This window comes from Argiope bruennichi, chromosome 6, assembly GCF_947563725.1.
Source record: "Argiope bruennichi chromosome 6, qqArgBrue1.1, whole genome shotgun sequence".
NCBI lineage: Eukaryota > Metazoa > Arthropoda > Arachnida > Araneae > Araneidae > Argiope > Argiope bruennichi.
The window spans coordinates 111,005,014-111,023,831 of record NC_079156.1 but is presented as its reverse complement, the minus strand read 5'-3'; the positions used below and the strand labels follow the sequence as shown (position 1 = coordinate 111,023,831).

At 31.6% G+C, this 18,818-nt stretch overlaps 1 protein-coding gene across 1 annotated transcript in view; it reads right to left on the bottom strand.

Moving 5' to 3' along the window:
- Window positions 1-5,548: 5,548 nt before the first annotated feature.
- LOC129971083 (uncharacterized) overlaps window positions 5,549-18,818 on the bottom strand; it is a 98,078-nt gene continuing 84,808 nt past the window's right edge. The window contains exon 4 of the mRNA XM_056084554.1: window positions 5,549-6,691. Within this exon, the coding sequence (XP_055940529.1) occupies window positions 6,536-6,691 (156 nt within the window). The 3' untranslated portion in view covers window positions 5,549-6,535. The remainder of the gene's footprint in view (window positions 6,692-18,818) is intronic.

Below are 18,818 nucleotides of genomic sequence, written 5' to 3'. Positions count from 1 at the left end.
ACCATTTTAAATTTAACTGCCTATTAAATTACGCATTGTCAAATCCTTTTTGTCTGGAAAGACAAAGGATGCACTGGATTTAAAATTAAATTGTTGCGTCATTAGTCTAGCTTCGAATTGTCCGAATATAATTTTATCATCCGTATAAAAAAAAAAAAAAACCTCCATTTTAGCAAATTGCTTTTTTTTTCTCCTTTCTTGAGTATCTCTGTATCATATACTCTGTTATTTTAAAAATCGTAATGGCTTCTTTTAAAAGTTATGTTTTGCTTACACTGCAAATATTCCACAATAATGTTATTTTATTTAGATGGATTTACTAATCCTATAAGTGCGACTAAGCAGTAGCAAAATAGGTCTCTTTTACTATAATGAATAATTCTATAAATATATAACCTAAAATAAGCCAATAGTAATAATAATTCTCGTAAAATCTATCCTTTTACCGAAATTAACAGGAAATCTTCGAGTTTTATATTTTTTGAAGAAGTATACACAGGGCATTCAAATCAAAAAGCACTGATTATAAACAATAATTGAACGAAAATAAAGTAAACGTAATATAGTATAAAGTTTAAAATTTGTTTATGCATATAATAAATCGCTCTCTGTGACTCTCCTTGATCACAATGGCAACATCTATATGGTAGTGCATTTCACTACAACGTAAAGTATTCGCAGAGCGCATCATGAGTCCACTATCAGTCTACTATTGTCACTATCGGACACAAAACAGGCATTAAGATGCAGTTACCGACAGTTTCAAAGGAAGTGAGGACCCAAGAAACGATTTCAGAAGATTTAGATATGCAAAATACGCATGTGGCTATCGAGTGTACATTGGTTGTTGAAAGCATACTACGAGGAATCCAGGGTGAATGAAATGTTGCCCAAATGACCAAGGGAAATCGCATAGGACAACACATTTTAAAATTCGTAGCATATTATGTTCACAATGTTTCCGTATTCACAAGGCAGATGTTGCTTCTTTCTTTGTCTACAAGGAAATTATAGCCATTTATAATTGGTGCGACTGTTTTCAATTATCGTGTATCTATACTCATAATAAAGCTCAATGTGTGTGTGTGCGTGTTGGCGCTCTACAGGCCAGACCGTTTAACCTACAGCTACCAAATTTGGCATGTGTATATCTTTTAGGCCGGGAATGTGCACCTCGGAACGATTTTTTGAATTTTTAATTAGAATTTTAATTAGTTAAAAACTAAGCAAAATTTCGGCGTTTTTACGCTATACCTTCCTAAAATATTATCGAACAAAAAAAAATTTACATCAAATTGAAGTCCAAAAAAATTATCTTTTTAATGATACCAGTGATTTTGCTAAATTTCCATTTAATGTTTTAATGATACCAGTGTAAATTAAATTTCTATTTTTAAGGGATTTTTAAATAAATATTTTAACCATATTTTTCAACAATTTATTTCCCCTTTATTTAAGATAAACATGATTTAATAAATATACTTTCAATTCAAGGCCCAAAGTCTAATTTGTAAGCCTTTAATAATAGAAAAACATGATGTAAATAATTACATCATGTTTACCTGGTTTATTTACCAGATGAAGTAAATAATTACATTATATGTAACTTGAGTCTATAAAAGCTTAAATAAATTAGGCATGTTTAGTTTTTATCTAGATCCTCTGTGAATTATATTTAGCAAAATATTCTTGAAACACTTATATTTTAAATAAAAAGAATTGCACTCCTATCAGCAAAATCAGTCACTAAAACTGAATGATTTATGAATATTTGAATAACACTATTCAATAAAAAGGGGTGATTTTAGACCACTTCATCAATCGTCTCAAAGATAATACACGAATCAGCGTCCAGGAGTTTTCAAGACTTATTGGCCTAAGATTATGAAAATGTTGATTGTTTTAAACTATTCTAATCAAAATTTCATAAATCGACCAAATTTGATAGCAGAAGATAGAAACGTTCATTTATTTATGAAAAAGTTGAAGTGTTAAAAATATTTCGCAGAATATGATTCCTAAGAACCAACGGATTAGCTAAAATTTAGACTTCTTAATTTTTTTTAAGTATATATTATAATATATATTAAATATATATTTATAGATCGAAAAAAAATAAAATATTTTTATTCACGTCATAATTATTCATGAGGTATTGCATAAATTTACATAAATTATGAAAGATATTGTATAGTAAACATAAGATTTAAATGCTGCTCGACTATGTTTTCATTACTCATATTTTTAAAAAATGCTTGATTTCAATAAAAAAAATAATTTTGGATTAATGGTGGTTTAATCATTTCCACTTTAAAGTAGAAATTTTACGGGAGCTGACAGAAAACAAAAGAGATACATAGTACAATATGGTTTAAGGCCTTTATGAGTAAATAATATGACTATCAAAATCTGAAGCTTAAAAATATTTTGATGAAAAAACTATTGAAAGATAAATTACATAAAATATTTAATTGAAAATTTTAACAAGCTTGAAGGTGTACGTACACACAAGAAGATTTTTTATTAAATTTTAAATTTAAAAATCCAATTTTTTCACACTAGATCATAAATATATGTTTAAACTCATTTCAGTGAGAAAAAAACCATATTACACTAATTATTAATTAATTAAATAATATTTAATGAGCTAATGAGCCTATTTTTTGAAACATGATATCTTAAATTCTAATTTGTACAAATACACAATTCTAGTTGCAAATTATGCCTAATATCAGTCTTCATGTTGTCTGCCTCCATCAAATTATAAAAATATATAGTTTTCTTTTAGCAATTTTTTCATCAACGATAAATAGAAAAAGCGAGATTTTTTTCTGTCATTTTAACTTTTAAATAGCTATTAAAAATTTATTTCTGTAAATATAACTTTGATTGAGACACAAAACATCTACTGTTTCATACAGATTATTTTGATATATAAATAATTACATTTGGTTCATTTCTTGTTGAGTTATGATTGTGTGAATGAAGCAACATAGTGGAAAAATATCATTCTTCATAAAATGAATTTAAAAAACACCGAAACTAGAGTTTTTAGTGAAAATACCTAAAAAAAAGTACTTATAACTTGAAAAATATTCCGAATATTGACAACATCTTGGTATCGTTTGAAAACTAAAGAATCAGACAACATTTTGAAGCAATTAAAAAATATTCGATATTTTGAACGATTTTCGAAGTTCCAAGTGTGTATGTACACCATAAGATGGTCGAACCGGCTGGTTGTCAGAGGTGGCTAGTATGTAATAAAAGAAAAAACAGTTATTTTTTTCAAGTGACATACTTCAACATTATATAATAATTCTTCTTGCATTACATATTAATTCTTATACAGTTTAGTCAACCCTTTCATTTAAGAATTTATTTATTTTCTTTATTAGATAATAGTTCCAACTTGGGAAATTGTTATTTCAATTTATATAAAAGCATATAGAGCCCATGAGAGGCTTATTTTTGTACGAGTGATTTTTGTTTTTTAAATTAAACAGATTGTCCCTTAATTACAGATACAAATACCAAAAATTCTCATTGTATTCTTAGAAGTTAATATGCCATTAAACATTTCTTAAACCGAGTAAAAATTCTTAAACGAAATGGAATGAGCTGTTTATGATGCTGTTATTGAAAGTAACAAATAATTAATAGCAAGATCACGAGTTCGCTGTTGCTGAAATATTCTGGAAGCCATTATATGTGTGTTAAAATCCGATGAATATAATACATCTTGATTCTAAAATTATATTCTAATATTTTCATAATATTTGCAGATTTTTTATTTTTTTGAGAAACAATTACAATTTGTAAAAGTGCAGTTATAAAGTTCTCGGAAAAAGTCCTTAAAGAATAAACATAAGTTGTGTATTGCAAGAGTGCGAGAATTAAAATTGAAAATGAATTCGGAAATACCAAACGATATTCTCTTTATTCTTCGCAGGTGCAAATTTAACATTTCTTGTTTGTGATTTGAATTCTTGAATTATTACATTCGAGTTGAAATTTTAGGAAATTTCAAATGCGAATCAACATATAATATCATAATCGAAATGGCTTTTAGTGAAATAATGAAAAATCTTTTAATTCACTACATTAGACTGGATGTGAAAGCGTTAGTGCTTATCGAAGTATGATTATATAATAGTCATAAGATACATGATTACTATATGTATAATCAGGCAAAAAAATATTTTTGAAGCTACCTATATTTAATTTTTAATCAAGAAGCATAACACTCGATTTCAGATAAGCATTATTAAGAGCAATCAAATCGATATTGTTGATTTAAATATATTGGTTACTGTTTAAATTTTTAAAATGAGATCAGCGAGTGGAATTGTTCTCTCTAAAATTTTCTTGCACGTACTTTAATTAAGGTGTTATTCTTCTCACCGCTCAAAAAATTTGGATTTGAGTACGACCACAAACGCCTTACATGGCATTGGCGAATAATAGTAACAAGATATTGATTTTTTGGCGTGAATTAGGAGTTTTCATGGGATTTTTGGCGACTATTCTAACAATAAATCCTTGGCATGCGATTAATAGTACCCGAAAGTCGAATTTATGTTTTAGACCGTTTAATCCAAGATTTAACACACAACTGCAATTGTAGCCACAAAATCATACATCAAATTTCATTCATCCAGTTCATGATAGTTTTGATATACTGTAACAGTTCATATACTGATATGTAACAGTTCAAATACTGTATAGTTCCTGATATACTGTAACAGTTCGTATACTGAAACTCATATAAACTTAACCTTAATTGCCATTTAAAATTCAATGAAATAACTTTAAGGATAAATTGGTTAGGAAAATATATATGTTTCTGTAGTAGAGTAATATGATAGAAACTTTTGCGAAGAAAAACAAATAGTATTAAATAAAGGTAATAAATGCTTACACACATAGGTATAAATAATTACATACATATATGATAACGAATCCAATCACAAATGAAAACCAACTGATTAGAAATTAATGTGTATGCAAATTGACCTAATAATTTAAAGACGTTCCTGATTGAATTGGCAGGTTCTGAGAAGCTGCATAAAAACATAGCCTTAAGCGAACTCGCAGCAGGTGACGAGACACATTTATTTTGTTCAAAAAGGCGATTCTTTATATAACGTCATCCGTATTTTGAAAACACACTTATTAGACTTCTTACGAAGCGAGTCGCTTGTTTATATATTGCGTTTTTTTGTGGTGTTGTTATCATGTGACTTGATGAATATTTTAAACCCACATTACATTTTTTGCAAATTGCTTAAATTTAAATTAATATTTCAAGACATATATTGTCGAGACCCTATTTGAGAACCACTACTCAATCTTCTTGGTCAATTCTATTTTTGTTCTATTTACTTCTCTTGATAGTTTTTACAATTTACTTTGAATTATCCTATATAAAGCTCAAAAATATCTTTGTTATTTCTACCGTAAATTGTAATGTAATTTTTGCAATGTGACATATAATATAATGTTGACAATAATGTGCATGTTGTAGAAGTTGAAATAATAAACATAGTCAAAAATAATAATATTTATGGAAGGCATTTTCCGCAACAAATACAACATTTCAAAATACACAGAACCATAATTCGAAAATACAACTAAATACTATATAACAATCATTAATAAACCATTAAATAAACTACAATATCCACATATCTTTCAAAATGACAAAGTCATTCATACTTCTAACTTAAGTAGCCCTTTCCATTTCTTGACCCTTCACAAACTATAGACTTGACAATTTGTCGGCTTTCCATAAAAATATGGTTATAGTTTTCTAATATGGAACACATGCTTCCTTTAACAAGATTCAGGTAGCACCATTGCGTCATTTTGAAATCAGGAACAATCTAGGATAATAAAATAACTCATCTTCAACTTAAATAATATCTTCTCAGATAATTCGATTATACTTCATATTGTAACAGCTTTGAAAGATCACAAAATAGCTGCTAATCCACAGATATAAACTGATAAATACAGATTACAAAGCAGCCGTATAATATAGCATGTCGAAACAGCAGATATATGTATCTGGATCAATGTTTTACATTTAATGATTTATTCATCATTAACATGTTTAATCATTACATCATTAACATCAATATTTTACAGTTAATGATTTATTCATCATTAACATGTTTTGTTTGTCTTCGACGTGGGCAACAATACAGAAATTGCACAAATGTTGTGAAAGCTTCCAAACAATAGGACTGCTAATTCTTATATATGACACAAAATATCTTTTTATTTCTATTTAAAAAAAGATATTCCTGTTGAAACACTTTTAATATTTTGGAATGGCACTTGAAACATTCTGGGAAACACAAACTTCATAAACCTTGGCATGACTGTATAAAAGTCACCGCAAACAACAAATGCAAAATGAACAATCATTTCAGTCATTTCACAAGATATGGCTTTTGACAGTAACGTGCACTCGGCTTTCATTTCATAAGCAGAGTATGGTACAACAAAACGTTCTTCGTATAAATTAGGTTCATAATCTCGTCGAAAGTGATTTGTAATGTCCGTATGTCCACGTTTTGTCGTTTTCTATGGTCTCGTTGTTGAGGCCGTCCACTGAAGACGATATGAGAGACCTGGAGGACTTCCTTTTCGTCTGCTGAGTCCGAAGATAGGGCTCCAGGAAAGCCTGAAAAGAAATAAATAAAATAGTCTTAATCAAATGTAGTAATAAACCAACAGCAGTCCACCAAACTTTCTCTCATATAAAGATGTTATCGCGAGAACATCTTGCATAACATTGGTGGACACTTGTTACGAAATATTTAACCTATGGCGTGAATTTAGCATTTTTACTGAATCTATCGTGTCATCTTTGGCGAATAAGCCTTAGCATGAGGTTCATAATTTGTGTAATGACTCAGATTATTATTAAGTAAAATTCTCTGATGCAACAAAAATTTCGGTGCACTGAAATAAGAAAGCAAATTTCGATCTATGATGATGATTTCGTGTCCGCGTTACCACGGAAAGGGGGGTCCACTAGCTTCTTGAGGGTAAAGACCCTTGAGCACCCGAGGGCAGAATTCTGACTTCTAGCTCATATGAAGATGAAACTCACACATTCGCTTGCACAACCCCTTTTTACAGGGGGGAACATTCACACACCTCACAAACAGAACAAAGATAAAGAACAACCATGCTCGAGCCGGGATTCGAACGCGGAACATCCAGATCACGGGGAAGATGCGCTACCCCTATGCCAAGACGCCGGCATTTCAACCTATAAGTACCATAATATATATTTTGATACTAGTGGCCTTTGGCGACCAGCCGGTTCGCCAATCTTAATGTTCGTTTAAATTTTAATAATTAAATAGGTTCAACCGGAGTTTAATTCCCTTCTTCGCCAAGTTGCGATAACGTGCCAAAGCTGGCAATCTTTATTATGCACTATAATTGAACATCTGCTCCTTTGCTTTTGAACATTTCGCACGATTTTAAAAATTGTGCCAAGCAGAGGGTTAAACTCCGGTCGTACCATTAAATATTTTACGCAATTCCAACTTTAATAGATTCTTCAGCAAAATATTTTAAAACTTCAAATTTTGATAGTCATATAATTCACTCATAATATTATAAAGGCCTTCAGTCATAACGTGATATGTATCTCTCTCATTTTCTGTTACCCATCGTAGAATTTATGCTTTAAATTAAAATGTAAATGATTAATCTGCAATTAATATAATAATATTTTTTACTGAAACAAAGCATTTTTTAATAATATAATTACTGATAATAGAGTCACTGAGCGTTTAAACTTTATGGGCACTAAAGAATATCTTTCTTAATTTATGTAATATCTCAAGAAATTGTCAACAAAGTTTTCCCAGATTCATCATGAAGCGATCGATTCATTAACAATGTTTCATTTTAAATGCATCAAACACTAAGAAAATAAAATGAATCGTTTAAAATAATCGGTCGAAAACAGGTTTAAAAAAACTACTTAAAAACTAAACAAAAACGATGTACTTAAAAATATAAGCATATACAAAAAATATATAACTAACATAAATACAATTTACTTACAAAAGCATGCAACTAACCTAAAAATAATTTAAATCATCCGTTGATAATGGTTGTCATGTCAACAGTCAGAACACAATGCGCATGCGTGAATTTTCTCGCCAGTTACGGTAACGCAAATGCGTGAATTTTTCTACGCCAGTTGGAGTAACGCTGTGCAGATTATACATTTTTAATTTCCTTTATTCTGTGTTATTTTAATTCAAAAGTACTTCAGAATGAATCTGAAACATGGATTAATTAACAATGTTTCATTTTAAATGCATAAAACATTAAGAAAGTAAACAGAATCGTTTGAAATAATCCGCCGAAAAATGTTCACCCTAGCCTCATTACTGTTGGGAGAAAAAAAAACTGAAGCCTTACTCATTTGGCGGTGGGGGAAATGAAAGATTATTTTGGCGGAAAAGTTGGCGGTGGGGAAAATGGAAGATTTTTTTGGCGGGAAAGTTAGTTTTTAATTAATAATTAAAATTTCAAAAAAGGGACCCCAGGTGCACATTCCCGACCTCTAAGGTATACATGTACCAAATTTGATAGCTGTATGTGAAATGACATGGCCTGTAGAGCGCCAACACACACACACACACACATTGAGCTTTACTATAAGTATATAGATATACTGTTATTTATCCGGTTTTATATATTACTGAAGCTATCGTGTCATCCTTGGCGATTAATCACTGGCATATAGTTAATAGCACCTGAAAATCGAAATTTGTACTTTAGATCGTTTTCCTACCAGAATGTAAAACTCACCTAAAACTACACTCGTAATCACAAAATCATATACCAAATTTGATGCATTTAAATAATTTACGTTTTGAATTATGGCGTTTACATGTTTCTAAAAGTACTGACAGACAAGCAATCGACCCCTTGTTGGATTTGGTTTAAAATTCGATTGGTGTTTAGATTATAGGAGTCAATTCTGTGTTCCAAATTTCATCTACCTAGATTTCTTCGTTTTGTAGTTATCGTGTTAACTTAAATTCGAAGACCCGGATAGACAAACTTCATCATAAAAGATTTGTTCCAAATGTGATAGAAATTTATAAATTCGTTATAAAGACTGCACACCAAATCTCACCCATCTAGCTCAAAACGCTTTTGAGTTATCTTAGTCACAGACAGACAGACATTTTCCAAAAATGTGGTTTTTGAACTCAGGGAGATCTAAAACATGGAGATTTATCAAAATCTCGAGTTATAATTTTTTGACCATTACTGTACTTTCTCTATACTTCATATAAGAGAACGTAACAAAACACATACATTTAATGCAGATTAAAACCTCTGATCAGGTATATTATATAGTGACGATGTTTTTAGGCTTAATTCGTCAGTTTTTAATTTATTTTCAAAAAATTTCTTAATTATACAGCAGAGATAATGTGCACGGAAAAAAATGCATTTAATAATGCCGCATTACTCCAAATACAATAACAGACGGTAAACCAGAATGCATTTAATAACGTCGCATTCCTCCAAATACAACAACAGACAGTAAACCAGAATGCATTTAATAACGTCGCATTCCTCCAAATACAATAACAGGCAGTAAGCCAGAATGCATTTAATAACGTCGCATTCCTCCAAATACAATAATAGCAGACAGTAAACCAGAATGCATTTAATAACGTCGCATTCCTCCAAATACAATAACAGGCAGTAAGCCAGAATGCATTTAATAACGTCGCATTCCTCCAAATACAATAATAGCAGACAGTAAAACAGAATGCATTTAATAACGTCGCATTCCTCCAAATACAATAACAGACTGTAAACCAGAATGCATTTAATAACGTCGCATTCCTCCAAATACAATAATAACAGACAGTAAACCAGAATGCATTTAATAACGTCGCATTCCTCCAAATACAATAACAGGCAGTAAACCAGAATGCATTTAATAACGTCGCATTCCTCCAAATACAATAATAACAGACAGTAAACCAGAATGCACTTAATAACGTCGGATTCCTCCAAATACAATAACAGGCAGTAAACCAGAATGCATTTAATAACGTCGCATTCCTCCAAATACAACAACAGACAGTAGACCAGAATGCATTTAATAACGTCGCATTCCTCCAAATACAATAACAGACAGTAAACCAGTTGGAGTAATCTTCCCAAAACTTTCTTGCATACTCTCTAATAAAGGCGTTATCCCCAATCCCGCATGAAACTTGGAGCACAAGTAAGGTATAAATGCTGAAATATTCATTTTCGGAGGTCCGCAAATGAAAGCTGTGTGTTTTATAGTATAATAAAGAAGGTCAATACATATGAATTACAAACCTTATGGCATTGTTCAGAAACAGATACGGAACAGAGTAGTTGGCGATTAATCACCTAGATACGATTGACACCAGGAAATCAAATAGTTACCGAAATTGAATGTTTTGTGATTTCAGTTTGTCTTATTTATTACTTAAAAATTAAGCTACTAATAAACTGCCTGTATACATATTAAAGCACAATAAATGAAAACATTTGGTTTTGGAAGTTGTGTAGTTAGAGTGGGGGACCCAGCAACTTGCATAACAAGTCTCTACAGACTTTAATAAGGCCAGTTTTTAGATTTTGAAGAGATCTCTAAATAACTGTACACGGGACTAATAAACGCTTTTAGACAAATTAAATTACAATAAATGGAAAAAAAAATCTAGTTTTAGAAATTATGAAATTAGAGTGGGTGACCCAGCAACTAGCATAGCAGGTTCCTACAGAGTTTAATCTGGCCACTGTTTAGATTTTAGAGACCTCTCTTGATATCTGTACACGGGACTAATAAACGCTTTTAGACAAATTAAATTACAATAAATGAAAGAAATCTGGTTTTGGAAATTGGGGAATTAGAGTGGGTGACCCATCAACTTACATAGCAGGTTCCTACAGTGTTTAATCTGGCCATTATTTAGATTTTGGAGACCTCTCTTGATATTTGTAAACGGGACTAATAAACGCTTTTAGACAAATTAAATTACAATAAATGAAAGAAATCTGATTTTGGAAATTGGGGAATTAGAGTGGGTGACCCATCAACTTACATAGCAGGTTCCTACAGAGTTTAATCTGGCCACTGTTTAGATTTTAGAGACCTCTCTTGATATCTGTACACGGGACTAATAAACGCTTTTAGACAAATTAAATTACAATAAATGAAAGAAATCTGATTTTGGAAATTGGGGAATTAGAGTGGGTGACCCAGCAACTTGCATAGCAGGTTCCTACAGTGTTTAATCTGGCCATTATTTAGATTTTGGAGACCTCTCTTGATATTTGTACACGGGACTAATAAACGCTTTTAGACAGATTAAATTCCAATAAATGAAAAAAAAATCTAGTTTTAGAAATTGTGAAATTAGAGTGGGTGACCCAGCAACTTGCATAGCAAGTCTCTGCAAAGTTTAATCTTGCCACTGTTTAGATTCAGGAGACTTCTGTTAATGCACATGGGTAATTACAAAGGGCAAATAACGCAGAACGGTTCCATTCAGTTCACTTAATACCTCCAGCAAACTTCCCTTGTTTCGAAGATTAATTAGCTTTGTTAAATCAACATCCTGTTTTGACGTTGCTCGAGAATTGTTGGGGGGTGATGTTAATTTTTGGTAACTTCAAGGCCAAACAAAGTTACAAAGAAAGCTACATAAGAATCGAACGGCGCATTTATCAAAGGAAATCCATTGTCTAGTCAAACATTCTTACAAAAGATTTCAATCTTTACATCTAATATTCATTTACGGTATTAGATCTTTAATTTTAGAAATTATAAGAGCTGGAATTAAATATCAGTTCAATTGATTATTTCACAGAAAAAGTTTAATGAAATTAGCAAACGGAATTTCAATTTTATGAAGACACATTGATCTAAAAATTGTTTAAACTGCCCGAAGCGTAGTTGCATGTCCTTAAGTTATGTCTGTCCTATGTCTTGCATGATTTACGTCTTACTTGTGTCTTTCTATCTGTAGCACTTTTTGTTAAATATTTATTTGTTTGAGAATATGTGAAAAATAAATAAATCTATTTACATTGAGGCATAACATAAAAACCCAAATAAATGATAACTCACGAAATGTTAACAAATAAAACAGATCACATAAAACTAAGAACAATGAATCACAAAATAAGCATAGTAAAAAATATTTACATTTCATAGAACATTAAAAGTATGAAATAAAAGGTGAAACCAATTAATTAAGAATTTAAAGAGGTTTAACCTTTAAACTTAAAAAGATATCTAGAAGACATTATGACCTACAGAATATTTACTGAAAAAGTTTATAAAATCTGTATAAAGAAAAATTGTCATTCGCTCTAATTGTGACCAATTTGATAAATCAAATTTAGAATGTTTTATTATTAATAACCATGTTATTAATAATTTTATAATGAATTAAATAAATAATAATTAAATATTAAATAAATAATTTTATAAAAAATAATAAACGATAGTAAAATATTTAGTAAATAATTTATAATAAAATAAATAAATAATATAAAATATTTAGTAAATAATTAAATAAATAATTTATAATAAATAAAATAAATAATAAATAATTTTTATCGAAATTATTTCAAATAATTAAGAACAATTTAATACTATAAAATTTGCAGAAATTTTCTATTTAGAATAAATACACAGTACTGCGTATTGTACAGCTATTATATTGATATAGTGTGTACAGAATATAGTAGCCATTAATATATGTTTTTTCAATATGTTCCGGGTGTACACATTTAATCGATAAAGAATTTTACATATTCTGAATTCGTGGTATACTGTGTTGAAGAAAAAGTTATAGACCAATATTTATCTATTATTTTTCATTATTCTTCAATTTTAATTCAGTTTTTGGTTGCCTTGTCCATATTCAAACTTAATCATTTCAGTCGAACTTTAAGATTTCTTCATAAGAACAATTCAATGCAACCCAAATTGTTTACAAGAATAAAATCAAAATATTATCTAAAATTTTTGGAAAATTCAATTATATTCTCAATTGTCTTGCATGAGCGCTTTTTATTTGATCGAGTTAACGCTCAAATGAACTTTATTCAATCAAATTATTTTTTTTTTCCTTCAGATTACTCGTGTTATCGCATTTTTTTTCCTTTTAAATGATTAATTCACTTAAATTGAAATTAATCTTCTTGTATTTTCAGACGATAAAATCTGCAGATCTTTTTTAATGCCAAACGATATCAATATCAATTAATATAGCACGCGTCAACTCTAAGATGATTATTCTGACCCAAATCCAAAAGATCATCTTTCGCTATTATTAATTTCAAGTGGCAATACCTCGAAGACATTTGAGTTGAATTGTTTCGAACTCGGTTCGTTTCACTTGTTATGATTTGTGAAAGTATTAAAAAAAGATTGAAAATAGGTATATGTAAAATATGAAATTGCTATAACCTCCAGTTCTCGCAAGAAAGCAATTGAAAAAACGCAATGATCCGTAACTCCAAGTGAAATCAAAATTATTTTTTGATAATTTTACTAAAATTTTAAAAATTTCATCAAAATTTTCTATTTGTTATTTTTTTTATGTTCAGTATTATCAAAGTAACCGCCATCTCTAAGTTATATAAAAGTTTCATCTGTTTATTTTCATTTATTTTCTTCATATTAAATCTTTTATGTATTTATTTTATTTCATGTAGTTATCTGAAAAGTTAGCGGGGATTTTTTCGATTAAAATTATGAACTTTTCGTGACATGAAAAAGGGTTCGCTCTAAATTTCAAAAATATAATTTCCGATATTATTATGCAGCTTTTCCGAATTAAACAACGGCGAAGTGAAATTTAAGCAATGAAGAAAGTTAACAAAAATAAGATTTAAAAAATCTGAAAAATACATTTATGGGAAAGGGGTACGATACGGCACACTTACTTCCTTGACTATACGAGACGTTGTTTTGAATTTAAAGAACTTAAAAAGACTTTACCAATTACTCTATGTATTTCTTTATCTTGGATAGACAGGTCCCAAATTAAATCTCAAAGATCAAAAGCAATAAAATTTAGCATCTAGTCTTTAATCATCAAATAATTAAAATAATCATCTGATCTATATGATATTCACCATATGCAACAAAAGGAATATTGCTGACAGTGTATACACACGAAATCTCAAAAATTCAGATATCAGAAATAGAGATCTTTATTGATTTTTTTGACAAACCCAATAAATAGCAGAGTCCTAGTAACAAAAGTGTAGATATTTATCAAATCGCGGGATATATTCGACATAGAGTAGAGTCTTAATATCGGATATATTAATTGTCAAACTTCGGAATAGTATCTGCCCAACAGTCGACAGTTTATGGGCCTATCAGAATGATAGATCATAAACATATGCATGCGAATATGAATATGATAAAAACGAAACTAGCTAGACAAATCATATTGAAAATATAATTTTTAACGCTAAAATTGTAGAGCATTTCAAACTCTGAAGAAAATAGGCCTAAAAGTAGAGCTGACTCTCCAATATATAGTTTTAGTTTAATTATTTTACCCGTCCCGTTTTACAGCACTAGAGCTATTTTGGAACAAACCTCGTAATTTTGAATCTCGGTCAGATAACGAGGACGACACCTGAGCTGGCACCCCCTCTCCACACCACACCACACCACACCACACCAACGGAAGGACTTTTGGCCCGGACGGTTTAACGTACACCAGGCCCGCTTACACGACGGTTCTGAACGCTTACACGACGGAACGAAGATGAAACCCTCCGGTTCCGAAACCGAGACCTTACCACCAGGCCTTCCTCCCATATTATACTCCATGCTTTTAGCTAAAAACTTTTCTCTTTTATTTTATTCCATATTTGAGACAAAAAACACTTCTTGCAGGACACTTGTCAAAATATCTGACCTCCGGATTCCAATCAATGTTCATGTTTTAGACCCGAGACCGAAGAACACTGTTTTTCGACTTATGCCTGATGGTCTATTTGTCGGTCTGTGAACACAATTCGGAAATGCAACCAACTGCAGTTAACTATGGTGCATGAACTTTTCACAAATGTCAATTTCTATTTAATTTTGGACAAAAATCTTCTCTGAAAAGTCTCTCTGTTCACTCGTCATGTTCAGGTGACCAAAATACCTAAAAAAAAAAAAAAAAAAAAAAAAAACGCAAACAGCAAGTAAGTTATAGATTTGTCATTAGAATTTTAGATATGCATTAAATTTGGATCCAATGCGTCCAATAGTTGGCAATGCTACTCTGTATATGTGCTAGTATGTGAATACAATAATTTATCAACGAGTAACCTATACAAATGAAATCTGGTATATGGTTTTGTCCCTAATGGTATGTGGTCTTGTCCAGTATGTATGTATTACCAAATTTGGATCCAAATAGTGAAAATGAAGATACTCAAAATCCATACTCAATTTTCTTCACTGCATTAAGAAGTAACAAAATGTGCCGCCACATTGCATCAGTAAACTAGAAAGTTAAAAATATAACATTTCCATTGTTTTGTTTCTTATATTTTTTTATTGGATGTAAATAATAAGTTGCATAACTCCAAATACAAAATGAAAGAATACTTTCATTAGATATCTTGCAACTGTAAAATTCGTCGATTTCGTGCATGTAGAACTATTTCACATTTCGCATGCAAGAAATTTCGTCAACAACAATATTTTAGAACATAACATATTTTCTACCGTAACATCTTTCGCTTTTTAAATAATCCTCTTATTGAACCCGATGCTTTATCCGATTTTTTCCCCGCAGTTTCAATTGCCCGCTGTCATAGGTTAGAAGAAAAGTAATTTAAAAAGGCTATTGCTTTCTTAAAAATCACTTTCCTTTAACACGAGTTAATCTCGCGTCTTTTCATGCAGTGAGAATAATCGCGTCTAATCCCGCTGTTTTGACTTGTCTGACATTGAAGTGCATTGCTCTAGTCAGAGGGATCACGCGAAAGGGGTCGTATGCACATTGCTTCATTAGCATTTAGACAGATTTTTTTTCCTTGCATGAAACGGGATAGTGCCCTAAGGATTCCTTGGATGAATTAAATTAACGTTACATATATATTATTACTTTCGTGCTTTAGATTACATAAATTGTAATCACTACTGCATTCGTCTTTAGTATATGTACTTGAACTTATCGCTATGCATGCGCGAAAGTATTTTTTTACCTTGTGAACTTCAGTGTTCTCTCAAGAGCCATTTACATTGAAATAAAAGTATTTCTACTTCTGATATTATATAACCTAACCTTCTGTTCATGGTCAGATCGAGAATTTCAGTCACTTTAAGCCTTTTCAGGTTAGGTCGATCATTTTGCAAAATTGCTAGGAATTCACTCGCAGCAGTTTCTTAGTTTATAATGGACATACATAGGAAAACTGCCTTCTCTCTGTGTGTGCATACGTGTGTGCGTGCGTGTGTACGTGTGTGTGTGTGCATAAGACAGTGTTCGTTTGTAGATTATATGTAGAAAATCCTAATCTCTCTCTCTCTCTCTCTGTGTGTGTGTGTGCGCGCGCGCGTGCGTGCGTGCGTTTGTGTGCATAAGACAGTGTTCGTTTGTAGATTATATGTACGAAATCATAATCTCTGTGTGTGTGTATGCGTGTGCTCGTACAAGACAGTGTTCGTTTGTAGATTATATGTACGAAATCATAATCTCTGTGTATGTGTATGCGTGTGCTCGTATAAGACAGTGTTCGTTTGTAGATTATATGTACAAAATCATAATCTGTGTGTGTGTGTGTGTGCGTGTGCGAGCATAAGACAGTGTTCGTTTGTAGATTATATGTACAAAATCATAATCTCTCTGTGTGTGTGTGTATGCGTGAGCGAGCATAAGACAGTGTTCGTTTGTAGATTATATGTACGAAATCATAATCTCTGTGTATGTGTATACGTGTGCTCGTATAAGACAGTGTTCGTTTGTAGATTATATGTACGAAATCATAATCTCTGTGTATGTGTATGCGTGTGCTCGTACAAGACAGTGTTCGTTTGTAGATTATATGTACGAAATCATAATCTCTGTGTATGTGTATGCGTGTGCTCGTATAAGACAGTGTTCGTTTGTAGATTATATGTACAAAATCATAATCTGTGTGTGTGTGTGTGTGCGTGTGCGAGCATAAGACAGTGTTTGTTTGTAGATTATATGTACGAAATCATAATCTCTGTGTATGTGTATGCGTGTGCGAGCATAAGACAGTGTTCGTTTGTGGATTATGTGTACAAAATCATAATCTGTGTGTGTGTGTGTGTGAGCATAAGACAGTGTTCGTTTGTAGATTATATGTACAAAATCATAATCTCTGTGTATGTGTATGCGTGTGCTCGTATAAGACAGTGTTCGTTTGTAGATTATATGTACAAAATCATAATCTGTGTGTGTGTGTGCGTGTGCGAGCATAAGACAGTGTTCGTTTGTAGATTATATGTACGAAATCATAATCTCTCTGTGTGTGTGTGCGAGTGCGAGCATAAGACAGTGTTCGTTTGTAGATTATATGTACAAAATCATAATCTCTCTGTGTGTGTGTGTGCGTCTGCATGTGCGAGCATAAGACAGTGTTCGTTTGTAGATTATATGTACAAAATCATAATCTCTGTGTATGTGTATGCGTGTGCTCGTATAAGACAGTGTTCGTTTGTAGATTATATGTACAAACTCATAATCTGTGTGTGTGTGTGTGCGAGTGCGAGCATAAGACAGTGTTCGTTTGTAGATTATATGTACAAAATCATAATCTCTGTGTGTGTGTGTGTGTGCGTGTGCGAGCATAAGACAGTGTTCGTTTGTAGATTATATGTACAAAATCATAATCTCTGTGTATGTGTATGCGTGTGCTCGTATAAGACAGTGTTCGTTTGTAGATTATATGTACAAAATCATAATCTCTCTGTGTGTGTGTGTGCGTGTGCGAGCATAAGACAGTGTTCGTTTGTAGATTATATGTACAAAATCATAATCTCTGTGTATGTGTATGCGTGTGCTCGTATAAGACAGTGTTCGTTTGTAGATTATATGTACGAAATCATAATCTGTGTGTGCGTGCGTGCGTGTGCGAGCATAAGACAGTGTTCGTTTGTAGATTATATGTGCAAAATCATAATCTGTGTGTGTGTGTGTGTGTGTGTGTGTGTGTGTGTGCGTGTTTGAGCATAAGACAGTGTTCGTTTGTAGATTATATGTACAAAATCATAATCTGTGTGTGCGTGTGCGAGCATAAGACAGTGTTCGTTTGTAGATTATATGTACGAAATCATAATCTGTGTGTTTGTGCGTGCGTGTGCGAGCATAAGACAGTGTTCGTTTGTAGATTATATGTACGAAATGGTAATCTCTGTGTGTGTGCGTGCGTGTGCTCGTATAAGACAGTGTTCGTTTGTAGATTATATGTACGAAATCATAATCTCTGTGTGTGTGTGTGCGTGTGCGAGCATAAGACAGAGTTCGTTTGTAGATTATATGTACAAAATCATAATCTCTCTCTCTCTCTCTCTCTGTGTGTGTGTGTGTGTGTGTGTATAAGACAGTGTTCGTTTGTAGATTATATGTACGAAATCATAATCTCTCTCTCTCTCTGTGTGTGTGTGTGTGTGTGTGTGTGTGTGTGTGTGTGTGTGTGTGTGTGTGTGTGTGTGTGTGTGTGTGTGTGTGTGTGTGTGTGTGTGTGTGTAAGACAGTGTTCGTTTGTAGATTATA